The sequence below is a fragment of the Tachyglossus aculeatus genome, chromosome 2 (assembly GCF_015852505.1).
Source record: "Tachyglossus aculeatus isolate mTacAcu1 chromosome 2, mTacAcu1.pri, whole genome shotgun sequence".
Taxonomy (NCBI): Eukaryota; Metazoa; Chordata; class Mammalia; order Monotremata; family Tachyglossidae; genus Tachyglossus; species Tachyglossus aculeatus.
Window position 1 is genome coordinate 93,494,419 of NC_052067.1, and position 18,827 is coordinate 93,513,245.

Here is an 18,827-nt window from a genome sequence, read left to right on the forward strand (position 1 = left end):
GACACCCTGATCACCTTGTAACCTCCCCAGTGCTTAGAACATTGCTTTGCACATAGTAGGCATTTAATAAATGTCATCATTATTATCTATAAAATAGGAATTATGACTGTTAGCCCCAAATGGGACATGGACTGTGTCCAACCTGACTAGCTTAGTCCAATGCCTGCCACATAGCACTAAACACGTACCAAAAAAAAAGTGTGTGGGGGTGTGATAGGAGGGGAAGGGAAGGGGAAAACCTGGAAGAACCACTTGCTGGAAGTACCTCTAGATTGCAAGCTCGTTGTGGACAGGGACTTAGTCTACCAATGTTATTGGTACATTCCCAAGTGCTTAGTACATTGTTCTGTTCATAATACTTTGCACACAGTAAGTACTCAGTAAATAATAATTGTAGTATTTGTTAAGTGCTTACTATGTGCTAGGCACTCTAGTAGGCCCTCGGGTGCACACAAGCCAACTGGGTGGGACACAGTCCCTGTCCTGCATACTCACAGGCTTAGTCCTCATTGTACGGATGAGGTAGGTGAGGCCCAGAGAAGTGAAGTGACTTGCCCAGGGCCACACAGCAGACAAGTGGCGGAGCCGAGATGGGAACCCATGACCTTCTGACTCCCAGGCCCGTGCTCTACCCACTATACCATACATTTGAATAGATGAATAGACTGTAACCTCCTGGTGGGCAGGGATTGCAACCAACTTTGTATTTTCCCAAGTACTTAGTACAAGTGCTGCACATAGTAAGTGCTTAATAAATAGAACCGATTGGTAGGAATCATTAAATAGACTAAACAGAAGGATTAAGAATCCGCTCTATGGTTTACAGACCCAATGAATCAGTTGGTGGTATTTACTGAGCACTTACTAGGTGTAGAACACTCTACTAAGTGCTTGGGTTTAGTATGCTAAATACTACACAGCATGTCTGCAGCAGTTAACCTGAGGTAGCAGTGCTTTGTAGTTATGGGACACCCCCCACCCCCCAAGCCTTATCCCCCTCTAGGGTAGTACCTGGAGAGTTTCCAGGACTCTACCAGTCTTGACTATGGGAGGCAAGTGAAGCAGAGGCCTACCCTTTCCATTCCTAGCTTGGAAAGTGGCTAGTGAGTGGAAGAAAATCTGCTACAAGTCAAAACTCACCCATGCTGGGCAGCAGCGGCATGGGAGAGAGTCGAGGGCGGAGACTCAAGCTGACCACGAGGAAGGAGGCAATGGTAAGCCACTTCCGTATTTTTACCAAGAATGCTCTATGGATACGCTAAACTCCTCACCCTGGACTTCAAGGCTGTCCATCACCTCGCCCCCTCCTACCTCACCTCCCTTCTTTCCATCTACAGCCCAGCCCGCACCCTCCGCTCCTCTGCCACTAACCTCCTTATTGGGCCTCGTTCTCACCTGTCCCGCCGTCGACCCCCGGCCCATGTCCTCCCCCTGGCCTCTGGAATGCCCTCCCTCCACGCATCCGCCAAGCTAGCCCTCTTCCTCCCTTCAAAGCCCTACTGAGAGCTCACCTCTTCCAGGAGGCCTTCCCAGACTGAGCCCCCACCTTCATCTCCCCCTCCCCTCCCATCCTCCTTGCCTTACCTCCTTCTCCTCCCCACAACACCTGTATATATGTATATATGTTTGTACATATTTATTACTCTATTGATTTTACTTGTACATATTTATTCTATTTATTTTATTTTGTTAATATGTTTTGTTTTGTTGTCTATCTCCCCCTTCTAGACTGTGAGCCCGCTGTTGGGTAGGGACTGTCTCTATATGTTGCCAAATTGTACTTCCCAAGCGCTTAGTACAGGGCTCTGCACACAGTAAGTGCTCAATAAATATGATTGATTGAATGAATGAATATTAAGTGCTCAATACATTGATTGATTGGTTTCCCTCCTGTTTACAGATGGGTCATCTGACTTCACTAACCTTCCCCTTTCTATCCCTAACTTTCCTCCATATAACCCACTAAGGGCTAGGTATCTGTGAATTTATAGAAAATCATTTTTAATCCACTGATATATTCAACTGCACAACTTCATGTGCAAATAAGTTCTAACATTTGATCACCTGCTAAATGAAGAAATGCCTCATTTTGTTTGGTAACGCTCTCAAGAGTTTAACTTCAGTGGCTGACGCCTCTTCCTGGCATAGTAGGATTTGGGGAGCAATAATTCCATCAATCAATTAATCAATCACATTCACTTAGGATGCAGAGCACTGTACTAAGTGCTTGGGCGAGTACAATGCAACAAAGTTAATCGACACATTCACAACTCACAGTGAGCTTACAGTCTTCACCTTGCACATGCTCTTTAGAATTCCAGAAATGTTACTCATAAATCCACTTGAACTTTGTACCCGCTAAGACTCATTCTCAACACCTGTGCATACACCTATTCGGTGGTACGTCCAATTGTTTATTTTGATAATTCTGTTTGTCAATGCTTTTATGCCCAACCCTCTCCACCACTCAGTTTTGAATGTAATAATAATAAGAACGATGGTATTTGTTAAGTGCTTACTATGTGCAAAGCACTGTTCTAAGCACTGGGGAGATTACAAGGTGATCAGGTTGTCCCACGGGGGGCTCACAGTTTTAATCCCCATTTTACAGATGAGGTAACAGGCACAGAGAAGTTAAGTGACTTGCCCAAAGTCACACAGCTGACAGTTGGCAGAGATGGGATTTGAACCCACAACCCTTGATTCCAAAGCCCATGCTCTTTCCCCTGACCAACACTGTAAGCTCTCATTGATATGTCTTGCTTCTTTCTGGATTTTCCAAGCAAATTGCAGTACATTTCACCTAGTAGCTAGTCAATAAATACTATTATTTCCTTCATCTTTTCAGAATAAACAATACCCATGCTTTTGATCTTTTGTTATGCAAGTTGCTCCATCCCAATGACCTTATCCAGATCCACTGTGTCCTCCCTAAAATGTGTCTTCTGCATCCGGAATACTTTCGACTGCAATGTGGGGATGAAATATTTTGCACTCCTTCTGCTGAACTTAAATGGCCTGATCTCCCTCAAAGTAGAATGATGGCAGGATTCTGGAAGCTATTGCCAGAACAGAAAATTCTTCTAGAGCACAAGATACATTTTGAGAGGAACAGTTTTATAAGGAGTTTGGAAAAGAACTGCACTAAAACAATTTCAGGGCAGGCCAATTTGGTGACTCCATCTATTTAGTAATAATAATGATAATAGTATTTGTTAAGCACTTACTATGTGCCAGGCACTGTTCTAAGTGCTGGGGTAGATACAAGCTAATCAGGTTGGACACAGTCCCTGTCCTACATGGAGCTCACCCCCATTTTACAGATGAGGGAACTAAGACAGAGAAATTAAGTTACTTGCCCAAGGTCACACAGCAGACGTGGTAGAGGCAGGATTAAAACCCAGGTCCTTTTGACTCCCAAGTCTGTTCTCTATTCACTAGGCCATGCAGCTTCTAATCCTTCACTGTATTCTAAGTGTGCCAGAGACTGAACATACCTCTTAACTGTGCAATGAAATCTAGCCTCCCGAGACAATGAAAAAGGAAATAAATTGAGATACTTTTAGAATCATCTACTCTACAGGATAAAATGCCTTTTAGAAAGAACTGTTCTATATCCAGAGGACCTTGCCACACATGCACATTTCTCACCACATGACACCTTTATCAAACGAACAGGATTCCCTGATATGGTAGGTTTAATGCATGCAGAAAAATGCTTTATTATTTTACAGAGTTTATTCTGAAGCAAATTGTGCTACCGAAGAGGAAACTGGGGATGAGAGAATGAAATTTACTCTTCTGTAGCAGAGAAAATGTTTTGTAATCTGGTTAAGCTGAAGTTTAAGCAGATTCATTCATTCATTCATATTTATTGAGTGCTTACTGTGTGCAGAGCACTGTACTAAGAGCTTGGGAAGTACAAGTTGGCAACATATAGAGATGGTCCCTTACCCAACAACGGGCTCACAGTCTAGAGGAGGGAGACAGACAACAAAACATGCGGACAGGTATTCCCAACTGTGCAAATGCTCTCAAAATTACCAATGGGGATTCAGGCAAATTTAATACAGGAATGACTGGGGAAAGGACAATTCCTTCAGTGAAGAGGCAGCTGGGTAATAATGATGATGATAATAATAATAATAATGGCATTTATTAAGTGCTTACTATTTGCAAAGCACTGTTCTAAGTGCTGGGGAGGTTACAAAGTGAGCAGGTTGTCCCACATGGGGCTCACAGTCTTTAACCCCATTTTAAAGATGAGGTAACTGAGGCACAGAAAAATTAAGTGATTTGTCCAAAGTCACACAGCTGACAACTGGCGAAGCCGGGGTTTGAACCCATGACCTCTGACTCCCAAGCCTGGGCTCTTCCCACTGAGCCACGCTGCTTCATCTGGGTTCCTCAACTCAGTTGGAGTCAGGCTGCACTTTCTGAGTCCAATGCCTGGTGGGTGTCCAGGGCACAACCATGAAGACTATAGATCTAGTATTCAATGGGACAATCCTGGAATTTTGTAGACCACCATGGAGTCTTTTGTAAAAAATGCATAGATGTCCCAGAATTGGGACTATCCTAGATGAGTTTATTCTTCCCTGACCCCCTTCCCAGCCCTTGTTTTGCTCACCTTAAAGAAGTGGTCTTCCATCTCTGGGTTAGAGTGACCTAATTAAGGTCCCTTGTAATTTTGCAATTTGAAGGTCAGATGCCAGGAGACTTTACCCACTCATTTACTCCATCACCATGGTTACTGTTGAGACTACTGGGCTGAGACACCAGAAGCTCAAAGCCCTGAACTTCTAAATCCCAGGATCCTAGAGCTTGGATCTTATTTCACATTTACCCTTTTATGTTGTTCTCATGTTGTTGATGCCTTTGATTATCTCCTTTCCCCTTTATTCTTAGAACATGAGTCTCTTGAGGCCCTGTTTTGTAATCACACATGTATACTTTATCACAGTACAGTGCTTGGCACAACATAAGAACATGCAAAGCAATGTGGCTTAGTGGAAAAGAGCACGGTCTTGGGAGTCAGAGGTCATGGGTTCAAATCCCAACTCTGCCAATTGTCAGCTGTGTGACCTTGGACGAGCCAATTAACTTCTCTGTGCCTCAGTTAGCTCATCTGTTAAATGGGGATGAAGACTGTGAGCCCCACGTTGGACAATCTGATCACCTTATATCCTCTCCAGTGCTTAGAACAGTGCTTTGCACATAGTAAACGCTGAACAAACGCCATCATTATTATTACTAAGTGCTTGGGAGTACACTATAACAGTGTTGGTGGACACGTTCCTTGCCCACAACAAGCTTCCTCTCTAGTCAGGGAGACAGACATTAATGTAAATAAATTGTGGATATTTACATAAGTGCTGTGGAGCTGATGGAAGTGTGAATAAAAGGGAGCAAACAGAGAGATGCATAAGGGAGTGGGAAAAGAGGAGGGAAGTCCTCTTGGAAAAGATGTGTCTTTAATAAGGCTTTGAAGGTGGACAGTGTAATTGTCTGTAGGATATGAGAGGGAGGGCATTCCAGGCCTTAGGCAGGACTTGAGTTGGAGGTCAGCAGCAACATAGATGGGATCGAGGTACAGTAAGTAGGCTGGCCACAGAGAAAAGAAGACTGCAGACTGGTTTGTAATATCAGAGCAGCAAGGTAAGGTAGGATTGGCAAGGTGATTGAGTGCTTTAAAAGCCTAGGGTAAGAACTTTCTGTTTGATGAGAAGGTGGATGGGCAGCCACTGGAGGTTCTTGAGGAGTGGGGAATTATTGTCTGACCATTTTTGTGGAAAAATGATCCGGGCAGCTGCGTGAAGTATGTACTGGAGTGGGAAGAGATGGGAGGCAGGGAGGTCAGCAGAGAGACGGATATATTAATTAAGGTGGGATAGGATAAGGGCTTGGATTAGTGTGGTAGCATTTTGGATGGAGAGGAAAGGGCACATTTTAGCAACGTTGTGAAGGTTGAGCCAACAAGATTTAGTGATACATTGAATATATGGGTTGAATGAAGGAGAAGAGTTACAGCTAATGCCAAAGTTAAGGTGTTGTGAGATAGGAAGAAGTGGTGTTTTCTGCAGTGAATGGAAAAACAGAGGAAGGGCAGGGTTTGGGTGGGAAGATAAGTAGATCTATTTTGGACATGTTATGTTTGAGGTGTCGGTGGGACATCCAAGTAGAGATGTCTTGAAGACAGGAGGAGATGTGAAAATACAGAAAGAAGGGCTGGAGATGAATATTAGGAAATCATCTGCATAAAGGTTGTAGTTGAAGCCATGAGAGTGAATGGCTTCTCCAAGGGAGTGGGTGTAGATGGAGAATAGAAGGGAACCCCGAAATGAGCTGAGGGAATCTCACAGTTAGAGCATGAGAGACAGAGGAGGAGCCAGTGAAAAAAACTGAGAATGAGGGGCCAGAAAGATAGGAGGAAAATCAGAAGAGGACAACAAATGAAGCTGAGGTTGGATAATGTTTACAGGAGAAAGGGGTGGTCAGCTGAGTTGAAGGCAGCTGAGAGATCGAGAAGGATTAGGATGGATTAGAGGCCCTTGGATTTGGCAAGAAGGAAATTATTGGTAACCTTTGAAAGGGAGATTTCTGTGAAGAGGATGGAAGCCAGAATGGTGGGGTGGGGGGGCAGAGAGGAGGTGGGGGCGAGTGTAAAGGAGAGAATTGGAAGAGAGGAACTTGAGACAGTAGGTGTAGAAAACTTGCTTAAGGAGTTTAGAGAGGAATGGTAGGAGGGAGAAGGGGCGACAACTGGAGGGAGCCGTGGGGTAAAGGAAGAGTCTTTTTTAAGGATAGAGGAGGCATGCGTATGTTTGAAAGCAGTAACAAAAAAGCCTTTGGAAAGCAAACTGTTAAGGATGGCTGTCAGGGAGATAAGGAGAGAGGGGGCAAAGTGTGAAGGGGTGGGGTCAGTGGCGCAGGTGGAGGAGCTGGACTTTGAGAAGACAAGAGATCTCTTCTGGAGATACTGCTGGGAAAGATGGGAGGGTTGAAGAAGGGGCAGAAGGAGGGAGGGACTGGAAAGGAGTAGGGGAGATTTGAGGAAGATGTTGCCCAATACTTTGAGAAAATTGAAACTAGTTGGCCAGGTCTTTAGGGGCAAGAGATGGGTGATAGGGGGTTTAAGGAGGGAGTTAAAAATCTGGAACAAGATGAGAAGCAGTGTCACTTAGTGGAAAGAGCCAGGATTTGGGTGTCGGTGATCGTGGGTTCTAATCCCGACACCGCCACTTATCATTCATTCATTCAATCATATTTATTGAGCACTTACTGTATGCAGAACACTGTACTAAGCCCTTGGGAAGTACACAGCTGTGTGACTTTGGGCAAGTCTCTTCGCTGTGCCTCAGTTACCTCATCTGTAAACTGGGGATTAAGACTGAGCCCCACTTGGGACAACCTGATTACCTTCTATCTCCCCCAGTGCTTAGCAAATAATAAGCACTTAAGAAATACCATTACTATTATTACTGTTAACAATTGGTGAGGGAAATGGGCATGGGGGTCAATAAGGATGGAGAAATAATTTTGCCAGGCATAAGAGAGGGTAGAGTTACAGCACACAAGGATTAATGAAGTGGATGAGGTCAGCTGATATCTAGATTTCCATCAGCAGAGCTCTGCATCTCATTCACAAAAGCGTAGGAAGCAGACGGAGGGGTTAATCCAGGTACAACAATGATAAAGGAATAGGGGAGCGAGTGAGTTGAATTCAGTAGAGAGGATGATGAGGGCATTTTCATCATTGCTACTGTTTTATTGCTTCTGCATCTCAATTGTTAACTTCCCGCTGTACTGTCACTCGCCCTGCTGACCTCACCATGAACTTTCAGTTCCCTTGCTCCCAACTGCCATTCCCATTCCTCACCTTCCCCTCTCCCACCCAGCTTTTTCCCTCCCTCTCCCCCACCAAGACCACTCCCCCTCACCCCCTACCAAGGATTCCTCTGTACCAGCGCAGGTCCTCCCCTCCTCCCTCCCAGCCCCCTCCCTCCCCTTCTCCCCGCCCCCACCCCATCCCAGTTCTCCTTTCCCATTGCCGCCCCCCTTCCCACTCTCCCCGCCCAGGCCCCCGCCAACTCATCCCAATCCAAACCCTCCCCACCCCTCGCACCCTTCCCCCTCCCTCCCCACCCTCAACAGCTGCTGCCAAGTGTGGCCTCTGGAACCCCCGCTCCATTTTAAGTAAGATCCCTTTCATCCTGGACCTATTCCTTTCCAGCTCTCCACTCCTCCTCGCCCTAACTGAAACATGGCTGTCTCCGGATGACACGGTCTCTTCTGCTGCTCTCTGCAGTACAGGCCTCTTCTTCTCCCACTCCCCCAGACTCACCGGAAAAGGAGGAGGTGTCGGTTTCCTTCTCGCCCCCCAATGTCGCTTTCACACTATCCCTCCTCCCCCTTCCCTTTCCTTCCCTTCCTTTGAAGCCCACATTATTCGCCTCTACCACCCCCTCCAGATTCTTGTAGCCGTCATCTACCGCCCTCCCGGCCCCACTTCCAACTTCTTTAACGACTTTGACCCCTTCCTCACCTTCCTTCTCTCCTTCTCCATGCCCACTCTGATCCTCGGAGACTTCAATATCCACATGGATATCCCTAATGACTCCTCTGCCGCCCGCCTTCTATCTCTCCTTGACGCTGCCAACCTCTTCCTCCACCCCACCTCACCCACTCACCAACTTGGTCATACCCTCGACCTCATCATCTCCTACCGCTGCACTGTGTCCACCCTCACCAACTCTGTGATCCCTCTCTCTGATCATAATCTTCTCACCTGCCTCCTCACTCACACTCCTTTCCCCCATAAATCCGTATTACTCCCTCACAGAGATCTCCGCTCTCTGGACCCCACCCATCTTTCGGAACGCCTCACACCCCACCTCGCCGCCCTCTCCTCTCTACCCAGTCTTGATGATCAGATTACTGCTCTCAACGCTACCCTCTCTACTCAGCTAGACTCACTCGCTCCCCTTTCCCTTCGCTGCTCTTGCACCACTAACCCACAGCCCTGGATCACTGCCACCGTCCGCCTCCTTCGCTCTTATGCTCGAGCTGCCGAACGCTGCTGGCGAAAGTCTAAACACCATGCCAACCTCGTTCACTTCAAGTTTATCCTTTCCTGCCTTAACTCAGCCCTCTCTTCTGTCAGACAAAACTATTTCTCCTCCCTTATTGACACCCATGCCCATCACCCCCACCAGCTCTGCCGTACATTCAGCTCCCTTCTCAGGCCCCCGGTTCCTCCCCCTCCTCCTTCCCTCACCCCCAACGATCTGGCCTCCTACTTCATTAACAAAATTAAATCCATCAGGTCCGACCTCCCCAAAGTCTCTTCCCCCCTTTCACCAACCCCCCGGCTCTCAACACTCTCTGCTACTCTCCCATCCTTCCCAGCGGTATCCTCAGAGGAGCTCTCCTCCCTCCTCTCAAGTGCTACTCCGGCCATCTGTGCTTTTGACCCCATCCCCTCTCATCTCATGAAATCTCTCGCTCCATCACTTCTCCCCTCCTTAACTTCCATCTTCAACCACTCACTCTCCACTGGTTCCTTCCCCTCTGCCTTCAAACATGCCCATGTCTCTCCCATCCTAAAAAAAACCTCTCTTGACCCCACCTCACCTTCTAGTTATCGTCCCATATCCCTCCTACCATTCCTTTCCAAACTCCTTGAACGAGTTGTCTACACGTGCTGCCTAGAATTCCTCAACAACAACTCTCTCCTCGACCCCCTCCAGTCTGGCTTCCGTCCCCTTCATTCCACGGAAACTGCCCTCTCAAAGGTCACCAATGACCTCCTGCTTGCCAAATCCAACGGCTCATACTCTGTCCTAATCCTCCTTGACCTCTCAGCTGCCTTTGACACTGTGGACCACCCCCTTCTCCTCAACACGCTATCTGACCTTGGCTTCACAGACTCCATCCTCTCCTGGTTCTCCTCTTATCTCTCCGGTCGTTCTTTCTCAGTCTCTTTTGCAGGCTCCTCCTCCCCCTCCCATCCTCTTACTGTGGGGGTTCCCCAAGGTTCAGTGCTTGGTCCCTTTCTGTTCTCGATCTACACGCACTCCCTTGGTGACCTCATTCGTTCCCACGGCTTCAACTATTATCTCTACGCTGATGACACCCAGATCTACATCTCTGCCCCTGCTCTCTCCCCCTCCCTCCAGGCTCGCATCTCCTCCTGCCTTCAGGACATCTCCATCTGGATGTCTGCCCGCCACCTAAAGCTCAACATGTCGAAGACTGAGCTCCTTGTCTTCCCTCCCAAACCTTGTCCTCTCCCTGACTTTCCCATCTCTGTTGATGACACTACCATTCTTCCCGTCTCACAAGCCCGCAACCTTGGTGTCATCCTCGACTCCGTGCTCTCATTCACCCCTCACATCCAAGCCGTCACCAAAACCTGCCGGTCTCAGCTCCGCAACATTGCCAAGATCCGCCCTTTCCTCTCCATCCAAACTGCTACCCTGTTCATTCAAGCTCTCATCCTACCCTGTCTGGACTACTGCACCAGCCTTCTCTCTGATCTCCCATCCTCGTGTCTCTCTCCACTTCAATCCATACTTCATGCTGCTGCCCGGATTATCTTTGTCCAGAAACGCTCTGGGCATATTACTCCCCTCCTCAAAAACCTCCAATGGCTACCAATCAATCTGCGCATCAGGCAGAAACTCCTCACCCTGGGCTTCAAGGCTGTCAATCACCTCGCCCCCTCCTACCTCACCTCCCTTCTCTCCTTCTACTGCCCAGCCCGCACCCTCCGCTCCTCCGCTGCCAATCTCCTCACTGTACCTCGTTCTCGCCTGTCCCGCCATCGACCCCCGGCCCACGTCATCCCCCGGGCCTGGAATGCCCTCCCTCTGCCCATCCGCCAAGCTAGCTCTCTTCCTCCCTTCAAGGCCCTGCTGAGAGCTCACCTCCTCCAGGAGGCCTTCCCAGACTGAGCTCTTTCCTTCTTCTCCCCCTCTTCCCCCTCTCCATCCCCCCATCCTACCTCCTTCCCTTCCCCACAGCACCTGTATATATGTATATATGGTTGTACATATTTATTACTCTATTTATTTATTTATTTTACTTGTACATATTTATCCTATTTATTTTATTTTGTTGGTATGTTTGGTTTTGTTCTCTGTCTCCCCCTTTTAGACTGCGAGCCCACTGTTGGGTAGGGACTGTCTCTATGTGTTGCCAATTTGTACTTCCCAAGCGCTTAGTACAGTGCTCTGCACATAGTAAGTGCTTAATAAATATGATTGATGATGATGATGATCAAGGGATGGCAGTTTGGGTATGGAGGCTAAATAGGGCATGAAGACTGGAAAAAATTGGATGAGGTAAAAAAAAATCAGAGATCTCTGTGGAGCAACAGCACATAGCACAGACTTGGGAGTCGGAGGAACTTCATTCTAATCCCGGCTTTGTCACTTGCTTGCTGTGTGACCTTGGACAAGTCATTTGATTCTCTGTGGCTCAGTTTCCTTATCTGTTCATTCGGGACTCAATGCTTATTCTCTCTCCTGGTCATAGTCTATGAATCCCATGTAAAACAGTGATTGGGTATGAGCTGATTAACTTAGAACAGTCATATACCATAATTATTAATTATGATTACTACCCATTCCCCAGTACCACAAATAGAAACTTCTTACCTCGAGGCCTGTTTGTTTTGGTGTCTGTGTTTCCCCTTCTAGACTGTAAGCCCGGTGTGGGCAGGAATTGTCTCTCTTTATTGCTGAATTGTACTTTCCAGGAGCTTAGTACAGTGTTTGTCACACAATAAGATCGCAATAAAAATACGATTGAATGAATGAGTGAACTTTCTGCCCATCATCTGTTTTGGCTCTCTTCAGCCGCTCCTCCCTGGCTTGCTCTTTGCTCCCTTCAAACCCACCTTCTAACTACATCTGAGTCTTGAGTCTCCTGGCCTTCAACCCCTTGCTCCTGTTGTTCAATCAATCATATTTATTGAGCTCTTACTGTGTGCAGAGCACTGTACTAAGTGCTTGGGAAGTACAGGTTGGCAACATATAGAGACAGTCCCTACCCAACAGTGGGCTACTTCCAACCTCCTCACATTATCAAAATACAACCCTCTATATTTCTAAAACACTTTGGAAACTGATTCCTCCAGGAAGCCTACCCCAATTAACACCCCAACTTTCATTACTCCAAATAATTCCTTTTAATGATTAAAGCTCATTAGGGTCAAGGAATGTGTCTGCTAATTCCCTTGTATTCTCCCAAACACTTAAAACAGTGCTCTGCACAAAGTAAGCGCTCAGTGAATTCCACTGATTGATGTATCATACTATCAGAACTTATGTATTTATTAATACATTGACTGTGAGCCCATATGGGACAGGGACTGTCTGACCTGATTATCTCTTATTTACCCCAGTATTTAGAACAATGCTTGACATAAAATGAGCACTTCACTATTCCACAGTTATTATTATTGGTTAACAGTATATAGCTCATATGTCAATCAATCAAAAGCATTGCTGAGGACTTAATGTGCGCAGTGCGCTACACAAAGCACTTGGGAAAGTACATTACAACAGATTGAAAGTCACAATCCCTGCCAACAAGCAGCTTATAGTCTACAGATATCTATATAGGTCAAAGGCAGGGAATGTGTCTGCTTATTGTTATATTTTACTCTTCCAAGAGCTTAGTACAGTGCTCTGCACAGAGTAAGCACTCAATAAATATGACAGAATAGAACTAGTAATAATATTTATTCAGCACTTACTGTGTGCCAGAATACTATCCTAAATGTTGGGACAAAATACATGGGTAGAATTAAACATGTTCCCTGTCCCTCAGGAGGCTCATATTCTAAAAATGCTACATATCTATTCATGTGCAAATTGTACATTACCGATTATATCTCTAATACTGCTTTCTGCCTCCGCTATCTGTAAATAATTTCTATGTGCCACATTCAATCATATTTACTGAGCACTTTGTGTGCAGAGCACTGTACCAACTGCTTGGGAGATTACACTATAACAATAAACAGACACAGTCCCTGCCCACATTGAGTTTACAAAGGGGAGAGGCAGACTTTATATTCTCCTTGAATGTTCTTTTCCTTGGATTTAACTAGTCACTTACTGTAAACCCTGTCAAACTGAGAAAATACACCAAAGAAATACCTTGTCTTATTTTTATTGTGGTTCCTATTGTCACCTCCCTGATAGTAGCAGGAGGATTAGCAACGTCCTTGAGCCACCTCTATAGGACAAATTGCTACATACTGAGTGCTTATCAAACCAAACCATAACAAACCGTAAGGTCATTATGTATTTTTGAGAAAAAAAAAATTTAAACAAAAAATGACACTAGGAAAACTGTCCATGACCTAAAATTTGAAAGTTTAGAGGTGAGGATAAGGGACTGAAATCTGTTAGCAGCTTATGTAAACTTTTGCTTTTTGATTTGTGGTCAGATGGATTTCTAATCAACTGCCAGATTGCTGGAAAAGCCAAACTTATCTCCCTGGTTTCAATCAGCGATGACGGCATAATGGGGATGACACTACCATGAGCAATGCCAGAAAGCGTTAGGGAATGACTGCATGCTGGGCAAATGGAATCAGAAACTGGCCATCAAACTGTCCCGGCATCCCCAGAGAAACCCCATTCTCTGGCAGGCCCCTAACCACAGTCTGGACCGAGCAATATTTCCTACTCACTTCCACGGCCCTAGACAAGCCAGCAGCCTCTCTGTATTCACACAAGTGAATTCACAAGGAAATTATTATACCAGTGTTCATTTGGCCTTTTCTTTTGGACTTGATGCTGCCACATACCTAGGAGATCCTTTTTATTTTATTTTTTGCCTTTCCTTAGTGCAAATTCTTTTTGTGCTAAATTGAGATTTTTCTTGTCTGTCCCTTCAGCCTGCTACATTCCTTTGTAGTGTCAGAGACCCATCCAAGGGTACTAATGAGTTCCTGTTCCCTTTAACTACTGTTAATTTTTCTTCTTCTTTGCTCCCATGAAAGGGAGGATTAGTGAAACGTTGAAACTCATTACTTAGACCACTGGCATGTTACCCTTTTGACAATTTCCCATGATGCATCTGTCTATTTTGTTCATCGTGTATATGAAATGAAATGCACCAATATCATAACAGGGCATTCAAATACTGAATTTTTGCCCAGAGAAACTTTCAAGAAAGCAGAGATCTTTCTGTGCTCAGACAATGTACCGGCCTGTTTGTCTTTTCCTATCAGATGGAATTCAGCTGAGGAAGCAGGGGAAGAAGTGGTGAAACACTGTCATTACCACAGTAGAATTAACAAAGATGCTCTTCTGTCTCAAGAGATGGGCCTGGGGGATGAAGCTCAGAGATCTGGAGAGTGGAAGGTTCAATAATTCGTTCTGATAGGTTCTTTTTACTTGATAGGAGGTGAGGTTGCTGCCTGTAACTCACAGATAATGGTCTCATTAAACCTTCCCAAATCCATCATCACTCTTCTGCACCCAGATCTTAACTCCCTTCCTTTGCCTGGAAATCTCTTTCATCCTTGATCCTAATCATTCTTTTTCTTATCAAAATCCTCTCTGTTCCTCTGCCTATCATTACCTCTGGGCTGACTGTAAACTCTCCCATTTTGTTTTTATACCAAGTTTCCTGATGATACTCACCCTTCAGTTCCACTTCAGATTTCAAGCAATGCTACATGTTAGGTAGAGGTTTGGCTTGAATTCTCTCAGAACTGTATTGCAAGAACATTTAGCTTGCACACTGTTGTTTGGTCTTATCTCCACTGGCTTCTCCGTAGCCCAGTCAGCCCTTGGAGTCGTCTCGGTGTCCCAATTTAAGTTTACGTTCACAGCATCATGCCTTAATCCATTATGAAAGCAGTGCAATGGAAGAAACTCTATGTCTTAAACTCCTCCCATCTCAGAATACAGCTCACCTCACTTGAACAGAGCAGCATTGGATGAGTGATAATTCCCAGAATGAACTGCTTACCAAAGACTAGATGTAATTCTTGAAATGACCTGGATTATGACCTTTTGATGCCATTTTGAAAGGTATGGAGATAAAGGACTTTTAATTGTCACTTTCTTGGGTGGTATGCCTGGGCGTTAACCTAGATCTCATCTCACTAAACATCTCAAGCCCTGTGGAGCCTGACGCCTAATTCAATTTCCCTTCATAATCAAATGACTGAACATTCAGATTTGCTTTTCCAATCACCAGGTTGAGACTTGAAATGGACCTATATTCTCCCGGCACTGGAACAGAGGAGAGGCAAAACTCCACGTTAATAAAACACTATGGCTGAAGTCTCCCACATACAAGGGAACAAAAATTCTAAGTTATGGTTCCCATAGCAACTGCTACTGCCAGATTTCACTTTTATGTTAAATAAGTACAACGGAGGGTAGGATTGTGGAATGCAGAGGAACCAAGTGAAGGAGAACACCAAGACAATGGCTCTGAATTTTCAGATCTCTCCTTATGGCAAATATTAATCCTAATGTGGCAAGGATCGTTTTACCTCACCAGTAGCCACCTGCTTTTATTTAATTATCCTGAGCACCTCTTTTGGTCTGTTGAGGAGAGGAAATTATTTTTCAAGGTATAAAAGCTAAAGTGCTCTTCAAAAGTATGCCATCGGCCTATGCCACATCTGGTTTTATAATCTACCGACATGGAGATACTTCTCAGGATGTAAACCACTCTATATTACATTATTTACAGAAAGTACCATCCGAGATTGCATTCACTTCCAGGTGCTTCAGCTGAACATTTTTCCAATTGCTTCAGGGCTACTATAAAAGGTGCAAAATGATTTTAAGAGTAGCTCATAAATTCAGTCTTTAGAGAAAATGGTTAATTGGGCCCTCTCACTCTGCTTCCCCCCAACATAGGGGTAGAAGGGCATCACGACTTGCAAAGTACTTACTCCCGTTATGTAGCGAGGTCTATACTGAATGGCTCCAAAGAGTCCTAGGATGACGATGATGATATGCACAAAATTGGCCAGGATTGGTGCCCACTGATAACCAAGGAAGTCGAATATCTGCCTCTCCAGTACACAAACCTAGGAGCAGAGAAGGGAAAGAGAGGAGGAAAAAAAAAATTGGTCAGAATGCTTTTCCTTTCAAGGAAGCAGGAGGCTCAGATAATTATATCTTGCAAAAATGCACTGCTTTAGAACTGGGGGAGGGAGATTTGAATTTGAAGTTGTACAACCTATTGTATTCATGCAAACAGCATTTATCACTCAGGAAAAAAACAGAGTAGCCAGGTTTGAGTTGGCCAGCCCAGACTGTTTCAAGGGTGATTTTGCTCAGATCTCAAACAGCATTTTCAAGGATGTCACATGTGCAGAAGCAGGAAAAATTACATTGTCACCTACACTATCCAATGCTTCCCATCATGCCATGGCAGGGAAAACCAGATCTCTATGAAGACTGATCATCGGGAATATACTATATGCTATTAAAAGCTCTACGAAGGGCTTTGCCAGGGGGATACAAGGAAGAGCCCCTCCAGACTGTAAGCTCTTTGTGGACAGGATGACTGCCAACTCTGTTGTATCATACTCTCCCAAGTATTTAGTAAAGTGCTCTGCATGCAGTAAGCACTCAATCAATAAATCGATGAAGGGCCAGAAATCCACATTTGTTGGGCAAATGAGAGGTGCTGAAAAGAAATGACATATGTTAAAATGGGTGCTTTCAACATGAACATCCTAAGGGTTCCCTGTTTGTTTCTCTTCAGCTCTCCACCTCTAATTGTAGACTTGCCACTTTTCAGCCAATTATCATTTTACCCTGGAAATGGAGAATGGGGGAAGGAAGGTGCAAATGACCCCTCCTCCCCTTCACCTCCCCGCAAGTCCAACACACACACATGCCAATAATCTATAAATGTCCTATCATCCAGGAGTTCCAACCTCTTCCCTGCAAATTTAATTGTCTCTGGGACAATTAGCTGCCTGAGGAGAGGTGATTGGGCAATTGCTATGTCACTTCTGGCCCAGATAAACTTGGCAGGGAGAGACTTGGAGGCAGGAAGAGGGGAGAGCTAGGGTGGCACCACATTTTTTTTTTTTTTTTCACAAAAAGTTCTCTTTGGGGGATTTTTCCCCAAGAGTGAAATTTCTAAGAATTTCAACTTTGCGGAAATAGTTTTGGAACACCCACTCCCAAGGTGAAATCACGCTATGCCTATCCAATAATTTAAGAATAATCTGTGATTTAAGACATGTCACACACTTATGACATTTCTAATTACCATATCAACACTTAAAAGTATGCCCTTCCCTCTTGACTTAATTTGAAAGCAAGCACTTCGGATAAAATATGCCCTAAATAATTGCCTGCTCCTCAGTGAATTCACCCAGTAGACGAGCATTTCCCCACAGAGGCATTAGAAGAAAATGTTAATAAGGAGTTAAGGCCTACATGAGACCTGAATATCCTGAAGTCCATTAGGAAACCCCCAGACTAAGCTTTAACAGAGTGACAGGCCCATCTGCGTTATTCTCTCTCACAGCAATTCATTCCTGGACCAAAAAAATCTAGAAGCACTTTAAGTCTTCAGCTTCACAGATGTGGAAATCTTTAAAGGCTTAGTTCTGAGTCCCTTTCTATTCTCCATTTGCACCCATTTCCTTGGACAGCATTTGTTTGCCCCTACAGCTTCAACTACTACCTCCTCACAGATGATTCCCAAATCTACCTCTCCATCCCTGACCTCTCTTCTCCACTTCAGTCTTAGATTTCCTCTTACCTTTGGGACATCTGTTCCTGGATGTTCTGTCAACACCTCAAACTTAACATGACTGAAAAACAGCACTCCTTGTCTTCCCACCAAAACCCTGCCCTCTCCAAGACTTTCCCATAACTGTAGACACCATCGCTATCCTCCCTGCCTCAAGTCTGTAACCTCGGCCTTATCTCTGACTTCTCTCTCATTCAACCTGCATATTCAGTTTGTCACCAAATCCTGTCAGTTCTACCTTAACAATATGTCTAGAGTCTGTTCTTTCCTCTCCATCTAAAAAACTGCCACTCTGATCTAAAAACTTGTACCCCACCTTGACTACTGAATCAGCCTCTTCGCTGACCTCCCTGCCTCCTGTCTCTCCCTTCTCCAGTCCATACTTCACTCAGCTGCCTGGATCATTTTCCTAATAAACAAAAAAGATAAATAAATGAATAAATAAAATAAAATCCAGTCCAGGTTTCTTCACTCCTCAAAAACTTCCAATGGATGTCCATCCACCGCTACATTTTACAGGAGTTCCTTATCATCAGATTTAAAGGACTCATTCAACTTTCTCCCTCCTATTTACCTCACTGGTCTCCTACTACAAACACCCCAGCCTGCACATACTGCTCCTCAAATAGCAAACTACTCATTATACCTCAATCTCATTAACCTGGCTTCTGACTCCTTGTCTACATCCTTCCTCTGGCCTGGAACACCAATCTTCCTGTCTTCAAAGTGCTTCTAAAATCATATCCCCCCCAAGAGGTCATCCTTCACTTTTTGACACTCATCCCACCCTTAATCTTCAGTTCTGCCAATTTCCCTATCTATAATTTATTTTGATGCCTATCTCCCCCAGTGAAGTGAAAGCTCCTTGAGGACAGGGATCATGTTTACCAACTGCACTGTACTCTCCCAAGTGTTTAGTACAGTTCTATCCACACCATAAGTGCTCAGTAAATACCAGATTGATTTTTTTATGGTATTTAAGCACTGTGTGCCAGACACTGTACTAAGTGCTGGGACAGACATAAATTAATCACAAACAAATCAGGCTGGACACATGCCCTTGT

At 45.0% G+C, this 18,827-nt stretch overlaps 1 protein-coding gene and 1 non-coding gene across 3 annotated transcripts in view; one reads left to right on the forward strand and one right to left on the reverse strand.

Annotated features, from left to right (window-relative positions):
- NKAIN2 (sodium/potassium transporting ATPase interacting 2) overlaps nt 1-18,827 on the reverse strand; it is a 1,260,259-nt gene that overhangs the window by 634,755 nt on the left and 606,677 nt on the right. For both annotated transcript variants that reach the window (XM_038771617.1, XM_038771616.1), the window contains exon 2: nt 15,938-16,075. In XM_038771617.1, coding sequence (XP_038627545.1) covers nt 15,938-16,075 — 138 coding nt within the window. The remainder of the gene's footprint in view (nt 1-15,937; nt 16,076-18,827) is intronic.
- On the forward strand, nt 994-1,130 carry LOC119924129. Its single transcript, XR_005449043.1, has one exon. It is a non-coding gene; the product is annotated as a small nucleolar RNA SNORA7 (small nucleolar RNA).